Source organism: Vipera berus (genome assembly GCF_964194415.1).
Source record: "Vipera berus genome assembly, chromosome: Z".
Lineage (NCBI taxonomy): Eukaryota > Metazoa > Chordata > Lepidosauria > Squamata > Viperidae > Vipera > Vipera berus.
This window is the reverse complement of record NC_138205.1, coordinates 5,485,397-5,497,905: the sequence shown is the minus strand read 5'-3', so window position 1 is coordinate 5,497,905 and position 12,509 is coordinate 5,485,397. Positions and strand designations below refer to the sequence as shown.

General features: G+C 37.6%; 1 protein-coding gene across 1 annotated transcript; it reads right to left on the bottom strand.

The window, feature by feature from the left end:
• Positions 1-1,722: 1,722 nt before the first annotated feature.
• Positions 1,723-12,497, bottom strand: LOC308677880 (vomeronasal type-2 receptor 26-like; the record flags this gene model as incomplete). Its single annotated transcript, XM_081344575.1, has 5 exons — positions 1,723-2,624; positions 6,052-6,178; positions 7,907-8,125; positions 10,110-10,964; positions 12,207-12,497. The coding sequence occupies 5 exons, from the start codon at positions 12,495-12,497 to the stop codon at positions 1,723-1,725; spliced, it is 2,394 nt and encodes a 797-aa protein (XP_081200701.1).
• Between the last annotated feature and the right edge of the window lie 12 nt (positions 12,498-12,509).

The following is a 12,509-nucleotide window of genomic DNA, read 5'->3' as shown; positions in this document are numbered from 1 at the left end:
GACTCACCCACTGAACCATACTGTGGCTAGCTAAGCAGCCTCTAATTTGGTTCATATTTCAATATGTGAGACTCAAGAAACCCCACAAATATTGTTTCAGTTGGGAAGCTTAAAAACCATCATTATAGATTGTTTCAACAACAATTGCATTGATGTGACCAATAAAGTTTTAATAAGGGTCAAAAATATGTGTGTGTATGTACTATGGATTGAGAACGTCTATACAGAGCCTCAATCATCCAGGTCATGGTTGTTCCAAAGGTGCTTTTTTTCCCCTAAAGGCAACTGGACTTTCTTGGTCTTTTTCCTCTGAAAACATTTCACTTCTCATCCAAGAAGCTTCTTCAGTTCTAACTGACTGGTGAGGAATGAAAGAATTGATATTTTCTGCAATCATGATCTGCAGTCTTCAGAACAGATGATTGCAAAGAATATAAATTCTTCCATTCCCCACTAGTCAGACCTCAAAGATCTCTTCTTGTCTGGGATTCTATGATTCTAAGTAGGTGTCATCTTCTCTCTCTTTCCCTCTCTCCCTCCCTCTCTCCCTTTCTTTCTCTCTCTCTCTCTCCCTCCCTTTCTCTCTCTCTCTCTCTCTCTCTCTCTCTCTCTCTCTCTCTCTCTCTCTCTCTCTCTCTCTCTCTCTTTCTCTCAAATCAATATGAGACATGCATACTTAGAAAACACCAGCAGAGATTTGCAAAACACAAATTGGGAAAAAGGAATTGTGGTTTATTAACTTCTCTGAATTGGACCATCACTTTGGTCTTCTCTTTTCAGCCTTCAGCCACGCAGAGGGTTTCTTGTCACTAGGATAACCTGTTTAGATATTGTTTCTTTAGTGAACTTTAAAATTCACCAAACAGGGTCAAGAAAACTAAATAACAATGGTTTCAATAATTATAGGAATGATAATTGCATCTGTCACCATCAAGTTACAGTAACAGTTTTACTGGCAAACAGGGTCTCCACCCTACCTCCTCTCCAAAGTGAATTGATTGTATTGTCTTCTCCCAACAGAACACAGACTCACAAGCACACACAGAGAGGGACAAAGACACACATAGAGAAAAACACAGAAAGAGATTTGCTCATATCTCACTCTCCTCCTATGTTTCAAAGAATGGTCCTCCAGTTGCATTAATTATTAATAAATCTAAGCTGGACTTCAGGTTCAATTCAAAATGGCAGCTATCAGCAACTCTTTAAAGCAGCTGCCTGATCCTGAAAAAAGGATGCAGCTGCTTTGATGAGTCAACAGCAAGTATTTGAGAAGCAGTTGTGGACATATTTTGACCAGAATGTATTGCTACAGGTCAATGTAATGTAGATTTGTTTAGTTTAAAGATTGAATGGGCTACTCAATCTTCATAGCTGCCTTAAAACAAGCAAAAAGAGTGTCCTTTAAGTTTAGTTTCTGGAAAATATGAGTGATATGGCAACAGTAGAGAGGAATTGTTCCCAATGAATGCTCAAATGACATTTAGATACTACATGAATGATAAATAAATCAACAGGTTATTCCAAGTTTTATTTTTCATTCCAAATTCAAATAAATCTGCCACAATATTTGTATGAATAACTAAATACCTTTAAGTGGATTGGTGCAAATAATAATTAGTTGATCAGGCATTCTGCCCTATATAATTTCATATAAATTCAGAAATAATCCCATTTTAGCATACAAATGTAGGCCATTGTTATATGATAATAAGAGACTCCTCATCTTTTTCTTCTTATCAATTGTTCCTTGGTGTTTAGTTCAGACTTTAGAAGAATAATGTAGCATTTGGGGGAAAAGATACAACCCAATAACCCAGCACTGGAAGATAAGATGGAGAAGATCTCCACTGCTACCATATACTTTCCTTTGGTGCTCAAATAGGTTGGAACAAAAGACAACCAAACACTACAAAACACCAACATGCTAAAAGTGATAAACTTAGCTTCATTGAAAGTATCTGGCAACTTCCTGGCTAGGAAAGCCACTGTAAAGCTGACAAAGGATAGGAATCCCATGTAACCCAAGACAACATAAAACAGAATGGTGGTTCCTTCTTTACATTCTACTACAATTTCTCCAGGGACTGAGTACATATCTAAATTTGGGAATGGAGGTGAGGTTGTCATCCACACAATACAAGTAACTACTTGAATCAGAGAGCAGGAAATGACAATAGAGCTTGACAATCTTTTTCCCATATATGTCCTCATCTTGGATCCTGGTTTGGTGGCCATAAATGCTACCACCACCGTGATAGTTTTGGCCAATACAGAAGAAATAGCAACAGAGAAGATGATGCCAAAAACAGATTGTCGGAGAAAGCAAGTTGCTTCCCTTGGCTGTCCAATAAAGAGCAAAGAAGACAAGAAGCAAAGAAGAAGGGAGATAAGGAGAATGTAAGTGAGATCCCGGTTGTTGGCTTTGACAATAGGGGTATCTCTGTGCTTAATGAATGTTCCCAACATCAACACTGTTATCAAAGAAAACGAAACAGCCACTGACATTAAACTGATTCCTAAAGGTTCCTCATAAGAAAGAAAGCTTATTGTTTTGGGGACGCATCCATCCCTATTCTTGGTAGCATACTGATCTTCTGCGCATTCAGTACAATCAATCGTATCTGAAAAAGAAAAGAAAATATTGGATGTATTTATTACATATAATTGGAAATCACTTCTATTTGGACCTTGATGGGAAGATAGACTTACTGTGGAGACCAAATCTATTATAGTTAATTAGACAACAATTGATAAGATATGGCATTAAGAAAGAAACATGGGTATTTGATACAGGACAAACTATTTGTAATTTTTCGGGATGATTGGGGATAGATAAACTTTCTATGAGTGGTAAACTTTCTGTGAGTGGATTGCAATAACAATTTGTTGATAGAGAGTTTTGAAACTTTAATCTTGTTTTGTTTTATTGTTATTATTTTTTCTGTTAAATATGTTATAATAATAATAATAATAATAATAATAATAATAATAATAATAATAATAATAATAATAATAATAATAATAATAATAATTTTATTTGTATACCGCCCTTCTCCCGAAGGACTCAGGGCGGTGAACAGGGCAATACATGTTAAAAGACAAGAATACAAAAATTAAAAAAGATTAAACAAGATGCCCAAAAACTATAACAATAAGTTAAAATACATTGAACAGTAATAAAACCCATTATCCTTAATGTATTATATAGAAGACAGGTCAATAACTTGCAAATAGATTTACTAATTTAAAAATGGGGGGGCTGTTTCACAAGGGGTGAGAACCAATATTGAAGTAATGTATTAATCAGTATTCAATTAGGGGGGATAACATATGTATATGTGTTGGGGGTTTCTTATGGTTCTTTTTTTCTTTTTTAATGTCTTGATGTTTTGTGGGGGGTGGGTTCCCCTGTTTGTCCCTTTTTGGATTCTTTGGAGTTTAATTTTGTCTTGAATGAAATATAAAGAGGTTAAAAAAAGAAATGAAAACATCCAGTTTAAGCATCAATATACAACATTCTGAAGAATACACGATATTCTTGAAAATCCAGCACCAAATAAGATTTCCTACTGCTAATATTGCCTGTTCTCTTGTTCTTGTTATGAAATATAATATAGTAATTGATCATTTGTCTTTGTTATATTTGAAACCTTTCAAACTTTTTCCTTCATAGCAAATTCTTAATTTTGTTATTGTTGTACAGCTGAACTGGGCCTTGAAGAAACGAAGGTTCTTTAATAGAAATCTCCATCAGGGCATAAGCCTCAATATTTTTCAATACTGACATTTGTTATCACTGAATTCCATCTCAACATTTCATGCCCTTTCTTCCAGCTTGAAGAACACTTTGACAATTTTTTTTCTTGTAAGCACTATTCTTTATTCTTTATCAGTTTATTCCCCTTTTCTTGGCACTGGTGAGACCACACCCAATGTATTATGTATTATTCTGGACACCAAATTTCCAGAAAGATGTTGAAAGCCCTCAGGTTGATACAGGGACTTGAGGACATGACGTATGAGATATTTAGCCTGGAGGGAGGAAAGCGACATAATAATAATAATAATAATAATAATAATAATAATAATAATAATAATAATAATAATAATAATAATAATAATAATAATAATAATAATAATAAGAAGAAGAAGAAGAAGAAGAAGAAGAAGAAGAAGAAGAAGAAGAAGAAGAAGAAGAAGAAGAAGAAGAAGAAGAAGAAGAAGAAGAAGAAGTTGGAAGGGACCTTGGAGGTCATCTAGTCCAACCCCCTGCTAAGGCAGGAAACCCTATACCATTTCAGACAAATGGCTGGCCAGTCTCTTCTTAAAAACTTCCAGTGTTGGAGCATTCACCACTTCTGGAGGCAGGTTGTTCCACTGGTTAGTTGTTCTAACTGTCAGGAAGTTTCTCCTTAGTTCTAGGTTGCTTCCCTCCTTGACTAGTTTCCATCCATTGCTTCTTGTCCTGCTTTCAGGTGCTTTGGAGAATAGCTTGACTCCCTCTTCTTTGTGGCAGCCCCTGAGATATCGGAACACTGCTATCATGTCACCCCTCACCCTTCTCTTCATTAAACTACACATACCCAATTCCAGCAACCGTTCCCTATATGTTTTAGCCTCCAGCCCCCTAATCATCTTGGTTGCTCTTCTCTGTACTCTTTCTAGAGTCTCGACATCTTTTTTTACATTGTGGTGACCAAAACTGGATGCCGTATTCCAGGTGTGGCCTTACCAAGGCATTGTAAAGTGGTATTAGTACTTCACTAAGGGAGAACATGTTTTCTATGCTCAAATACATAGAAGGGAGGCATAAGAAAAATAGTCAAAAGTTGGAACTAGGACCAAAAATCTTGGTTATAGGTTACAGCTTTCTAGATTTTGTATAAATATAAGGAGAAAGATATCTACTCAACAATGGAAGGATCTATCTACTGATGTTATGGGTTCTCCACTGATGGAGGTTTTTAAAAAATGATTAGATAACCTCCTTTCTAAGTTTGTTTCCTTGGTTGTATTGCGTACTCCAGAGGGTAGCATTATATCAACATCATGGCCCCATCCAGTTCCACAGTTTTACAAAGATTCTATCACTGTGTGAATTGATGAAGGTATCAGTTTATCACAGAGACAGGCATGAAGCATGGGAGGATGAGCATTTTTTTCCATTGTGTTTTCTTTTTCTTTCATAATAATAATAATAATAATAATAATAATAATAATAATAATAATAATAATAATAATAATAATAATAATAATAATAAGAAGAAGAAGAAGAAGAAGAAGAAGAAGAAGAAGAAGAAGAAGAAGAAGAAGAAGAAGAAGAAGAAGAAGAAGAAGAAGAAGAAGAAGAAGAAGAAGAAGAAGTTGGAAGGGACCTTGGAGGTCATCTAGTCCATCCTTTGATTTGATGTTGGATGGAAAAGTCCAGGGGATCTCATGAATGCAAGAACAAGGGGGACAGCATCAACTTCCCTCCGTCCAGTGCGCTCCCACAGAGAGGGCCTCCTCAGGGTGCTGTCGGTCAAAGAGTGTCAACTGGCGGCCCCCAGGGGGAGGGCCTTCTCTGTGGGCGCGCCAGACCATTGGAACCGTTTATCAGTTGAGCTCCGGATGGCTCCTGACCTTCACTCCTTCCGCCGTGACCTAAAAACTTACTTATTTGAACAAGCCGGCCTGGTCTGATGGGAGTGGGGTATTTTAATAATAATTTTATTAATTTTTATTGTAATTTTGGGCTACACTATTTAATTCCTTCTTAAATTTTGTACATTGTATTTTTTATTGTATTGCCCTGTACACCGTCCTTAGTCCTTCGGGAGAAGGGCGGTATAGAAATTAAATAATAATAATAATAATAATAATAATAATAATAATAATAATAATAATAATAATAATAATAATAATAATAATTATTATTATTATTATTATTATTATTATTATTATTATTATTATTATTATTATTATTATTATTATTATTATTATTATTATTATTATTATTATTATCTCAAGCAAAGAAGTTAGCGCTGTTGAATATAATGCATTGCCTACCCTTCAACTTTGAGATCTTCCTTTCTGGGCATGGTGCACAATCATAACAGCAAAATTTATCCTTTTCTCTTTTTTTCTTCTGATAACCTGGAGGGCAAGATTCAGAACATACGGAAACTGGTTGTACCTACCACAAAGAAAGAAGTAGCAATGGGTTTAGGAGAAACAAGCCAAGGAATTTAGGTTTTCACACCTACTATTTGCAAATGAAATGACATCTGGGTAGTCATGGGGATAGTAAAATATGAGGCCATATTTACAGTCTAAACACAGCATTTCCCTCTTCAGCAATTGATATAAAGGAACATTGTGGACTGCTATTATTTTTATAACCTAGATAATAAAGATCTAGAGCTCAAGCAAATAAATAATCAATCAATCAATCAATTGACTCAATCCAAAACTTTTAGAATGAAGAAATGAGTAGTGATATTCCTTGATGATGTTGATAACAATTATTTCTTCTAACTCAATCAAAGTTTAATTAAGTTATGGAAAATGCAATGAAACTACCTTTCTATCTATCTCTCTATTATCTGTCTAACTACCATCTATCTATCTATCTATCTATCTATCTGTCTGTCTGTCTGTCTGTCTGTCTGTCTGTCTGTCTGTCTATCTGTCTGTCTGTCTGTCTGTCTGTCTGTCTGTCTGTCTATCTATCTAAATTTAAGAATGGCTTCCTTTTATATTATATATTACACAACAAGATAAATATAAGCTATGAAACTAGACCATGAAAAACTGTTTTTCACACTTAACGGCCTCATTACTATATCCCCATGGTCAAAAAATCAAAATTCACACGCGTGGTAACCGGTATATATTTATGATGATTGCAGGTCCTGGGATCATGTGACCACTTTTTGTGACTTTCTGAAAGCAAAATCAATGGGGAAGCTAGATCCACTTAACAACCATGTTACTAAGTTAACAACTGCAGTGATTCACTTAACAACTGAGACAAGAAATGAAGCAAAACTCACTTAACTACTGCCTTACTTAGCAATAGAAAGTTTGGGTTCACTTGTGGTTCTAGGTTGGGTTCAATTATGGTTCTAGCCAAGGACTTCCTATAGTACACTTACAAGGCTGAGTGAAGTAGAAGAATGGAAAAACTGTGGAAAAGATGGTATTAAAAGAGTGGAGCAGTGGGCTAATGCCTCCTTAAGTAACACCAGCTGCCTGCAATTAGTGCAGGTTCGAGTCCCACCAGGCTCAAGGTTGACTCAGCCTTCCATCCTTCTGAGGTAGGTAAAATGAGGACCCAGATTGTTGGGGGCAATAAGCTGACTTTGTAATAATGCCGCTTGGGGGAGGGGGCGAAAGCCCCTAATAAGCAGGCGTATACATAGAATGAAGGCTATTGCTAAGCACATTGATTTGTGCTTAGATTGTAAGCCGCCCTGAGTCTTCGGAGAAGGGCGGGATATAAATGGGATTTTTAAAAAAAATTAGTTGAATGTCCTCTAAAGAACTGAAAACAACCATCAGGAACAGTCCAAGGTGAAGGGCTTCTGTCCACAGATAGTCACAACGTTTCAGACTCAACTTAATGATACCTACCTAATTTTTATGGACATAAATTGTCACCCATTCAGAAGAATGGAAAGACAGTGGAAAAGATGGGTAGATGGTATTAGTTGAATGTCCTATGAAGAACTGAAGATAACCATCAGGAGGTGTCTGAGGTGAAGGGCTTCTGTCCACAGACAGTCACAAGGTTTCAGAATCACCTAATTTTTGTGGAAATAAATTGTCACCCATGATGGACTCAGCCCATTCAGAAAAAGCAAATGTTTAGTTACAGGTCTGAAGATGAAAAAACTTTCTGGAAAAGAATCATAGATCATACCTGATTATAACGCTGGGGCCACCTAATTAACGAGTCATCAATATTGAGGTTTTTCCCTTCAGGATCCACTGTTCCAATATGCACTCTAAGAAAGGAGTTATTTGGGAATGTGATTATGTTTGTGATATCAAATCCACCACCCGTTTCCTTCCTTCCATTGAAGAACACTGTTTCCCCAGCAGAATTGTTGAACACAATAGATTGAAGAACTAGATGGAGCTACATCCAACATACAAAGGGAGACAGAGAGAAAGGAAAACAACACACTGAAAATTGATTGGAATTGTTTCTGACGCATCTCCTTCCTTTTATGCAACACATGACTATTCAGTCTACCATGTGCAACTTCACCAGAGACACAACAGACCAATAACCATGTTAGACAGACAGAGAGACAGACAGATAATTTTTAAAAAGATAGAGGTAGATAGACAAAAAAACAGATCAGTTGATAATGATACTTGTTATCTGGGCTAACCTTATTGGTTGAGGATGAAGAGAATGATTAAAGATGCAGAAAATGATGAGAGGGCATAAATCACGAGAACAAAGGGGCTTTATTTTGTAGAATAGAATAGAGTAGAGTAGAGTAGAGTAGAGTGGAGTGGAGTGGAGTGGAGTGGAGTGGAGTGGAGTGCAGTGGAGTGGAGTGGAGTAGTAGAGTGGAGTGGAGTGGAGTGGAGTGGAATAGAATAGAATAGAATAGAATAGAATAGAATAGAATAGAATAGAATAGAATAGAATAGAATAGAATAGAATAGAATAGAATAGAATAGAATAGAATAGAATAGAATAGAATAGAATAGAATAGAATAGAATAGAATAGAGCTGGAACGGACCTTGGAGGTCTTCTAGTCCAGCCCCCTGCTCTAGCAGGAGAACCTATACCATCTCAGACAAGTGACTGTCCAATCTCTTCTTTCTCATTAATTCCAGGTTGCTTCTCTCTTTGATCAATTCCCAACCATTTTTTCTTGTCCTGCTTTCTGGTCCTTTAGAGAACAATTTGACCCCCTCTTCTTTGTGGCAGCCTCTCAAATACTATAATACTGCTATCATATCACCCCTATTTTTTCTTTTCTTTAGACTAGCCAAACCCAAATCCTGCTGCCATTCTTCATATGTTTTAGTCTCCAGGCCTTTCATCATCTTAGTTGCTTTTCTCTGAATTTTATCCAACTTACAACTTCAGAGAGCTTATCTTAGGCTTTATACTCTTTCAGGCTTGAATGCACTAGATCATAGCATGTTTTCCACACTCAAATAAACAAGAACCAAAGATATTTCGTTTCTCATCCAAGAAGCTTCTTCAGCTCTCACCGGATGGTGGGGAAGGGAAGAATTTATACTCCTGCAGAAAGCTGTTCATTTGCATTCTTTTAGTGAGTCTTAGTGCTACCTAGAGCCTTATCTGAGTAGAGCAAATGTGTGTGGAGCTTTTTCTGAATTGTTGAAAGGACTGTGTTGTAGACTGGTTGACATTACATCACTATAAAGCTATTTGCACACACAGGCACTTCAGAATACAGAATGACAGAGTGTGAAGGGACCATGGAGGCTCATTTTGAATTTTTCAATGTGGAACAACAGTAACAGAGGAAGAGTAGCAGTATCAATGTATTAGAATTCTAAACTATAGTTCTTTTACAATATCCAAATGTGGTTTTTTTTTAAAAAAAAAGCATTTCCTGCCATGTTTCCCATTTGAAGGGCAAAAAAACCTTACGATTGTTCTTCAGTGCATCATACAGAATAACAGAATTACAGAGTTGGAATGGACCTTGGTGGTCTTCTAGTCCAAACCCTGCTTAAGGAGAAGACCCTATATCATTCTAGACAAGTGTCTGTCCAGTCTCTTCTTAAAAGCTTCCAGTGATGGAGCACCCACAACTTCTGGAGGCAGGTTGTTCCACTGATTAATTGTTCTCAATGTCAGGAAGTTTCTCCTTAGTTCCAGATTGCTTCTCTCCTTGATTAGTTTCCATCTGTTGCTTTCTGTCCTGCCTTCTGGTGCTTCGGAGAATAGGTTGACCTCCTCTTCTTTGTGGCGGCCCCTCAAATATTGGAACATTACTATCATGTTTCCCCCTAGTCCTTCTTTTCACTAGACTAGACTTTAATCGCTCCTTAAAGAGATAATATGGATGATATATGAGTCTGTACTAATCTTTTTATGAGGGAAAGAGATACCCACAGTCATTACCTGCCAAGGCTGAAGACTTTGAAGTTTGGTCCTTTTCATACCACTCTTTGATGTGAGTTTGGATCTAAATAACTCCATGGAATGTAAAGCATGTGCTACAGCATAGACCGCATTGTAGATGCTATAGCTATGACCGGTCATGTCCATTTCAAACATAGATCTAGGAAGTTTCTTCAAGCTCTCTTCCCAAGAACATACTTCTGTGACTTCCATCTTCTTTGGACATTGAAATAAACAGTTCAAAGCTTGCTCCAGGAAGTCATTCAGAAAATTATTTCCTTCAGCCTGACATGGGTCTAGGGCCAGAAGAAATTTCTGGAACTTGGGCAGTTGATGGGAGTGAACAGTAAAAGAAATGGCTCCTTGAAACACTTGCAAATCTGAGCCCATCTGAATTATTGTCATCCCAAAATCAATCTGGGCAGTCATAACCCATACCCTTTGAAAGAATATATCTGAATTATTATGAGTTGCTTGAAGCAAAAAATTGCTCAGCAACATCATGGACAAGGTTTCTCCATAAACAACAATTGTATTAACATTGACATTAGTCATCGGCAGATAAATATTCATGACTTTACTGTTAAGATTTAAGATATCATTCAACTGTGCTTTTGGGATTTTTGTTGTGAAAGCTGAACAGATTCCATTCTGGGAAAGCAGGGGTTCTAACACCTGCATGAAATGTTCTCCACTGTCATCATCAGTGATGAAGAACCCAATCCATGTCCACCCAAAATGGTGAAGTAACTGGATAATTCCCCTGTACTGACTGGCTTCATTTGGAACCATATGGTATAGAGCTTGGGATGGTGTAATATAGCTCTCATCTTGAGCAAAGGAGCCATAAGTAAGCTAAAAAAAAAAGAGTAGGTTTTAGAAACTGGCTGGAAGGAATGTATAAACAAATCTGCATGCAAGAAAAATTTTGTACATGTCAGAATTAAAAAAAAGTATCTTTGTCTGCATAAACCCACAAGGTAAACGTCTATTTCCTTTTGTTTGAATGTTTCTGCATGTTAAAAAAAATGATTTCCTGGAACAAGTATCTTGCAAAGAGGTATACTAGGTAAAGGTAAAGGTTCCCCCGCACATGCGTGCTAGTCGTTTCCGACTCTAGGGGCCGGTGCTCATCTCCATTTCAAAGCTGAAGAGCCAGCGCTTGTCCGAGGATGTCTCCGTGGTCATGTGGCCGGCATGACTAGACACCAGAGGCGCACGGAACGCTGTTACCTTCCCACCGTAGTGGTCCCTATTTTTCTACTTGCATTTTTACGTGCTTTCGAACTGCTAGGTTGGCAGAAGCTGGGACGAGTGACAGGCGCTCACTCTGTTACGGGGCACTCAGGATTCGACCTGCCAAACTGCCGACCTTCTGATTGACAAGCTCAGCGTCCTAACCCACTCAGCCACCGCGTCCCTTAAGAGGTATACTAGAAGTAGTTAATTGGAAAAAGTGCAGAGAAGAACAATTAAGATGAGTAAAGGCCTGGATGAATGAACGAACCTTTATTGTCAAAGTACAACCATGTATACATTGAGAATGGCTGAGCCTAAAACATATGAAGAAAGGCTGCAGGGTTTGGGTATGGCTAAGCTAGAGAAAAGAAGGACTAGGGATGACTTGATAGCAGTATTCCAGTATTTGAGGGGCTACCACAAAGAAGAGGGGGTTAACGTATTCTCCAAAGCAGCAGAAGGCAAGACAAGAAACAACAGATGGAAACTAATCAAGGAGAGAAGCAACCTGGAATTAGGGAGAACCTTCCCAATAGTGAGAACAATTAACCAGTGGAACAGCTTGCCACCAGAAGTTGTGGGTGCTCCATCACTGGAGGTTTTTAAGAAGAGACTGGACAGCCACCTGTCTCAAATGGAATAGGGTCTCTTGCTTGAGCAGGGGGTTGGACTAGAAGACCTTCAAAGTGCCTTGCAGCTCTATCCTGACACAATTTTACTCTTAATCTCCTATCCCTTTTCCACCCTGGGGAAACATTGCTGTCCCTCTGTATTGCATTTCTGAACTGCAAAATCAAAGTAAGAAGAAAAACAATCATAATTTATAAACTTCTCCATTATTCTGTGAGCAGATCTTACCTGTGGAATCTTATAAAGACTTAAAAGGTTTGCCATATGGAATGAGACAATGGAACCAAGTCCGCCAATAACAGCAATAAGCTTTTTCCCAGAATCACATTCGTAATTAGGTAAAAGTCTGTGCATTTTGAAAAGAAGGTCCAGAGTGGTCCGATAGGTCAGCATTGCATCGTTGTAGCTATCACAGATATGGAATCCAAGCGTGATATTGGGTAAGATCTTGTAATCCTCATTTATTTCATTTATGGCAAATGCCAAGGCCAGGATGTGTTGGTAGAACCTGGTCACCATGCTGCCAATAAA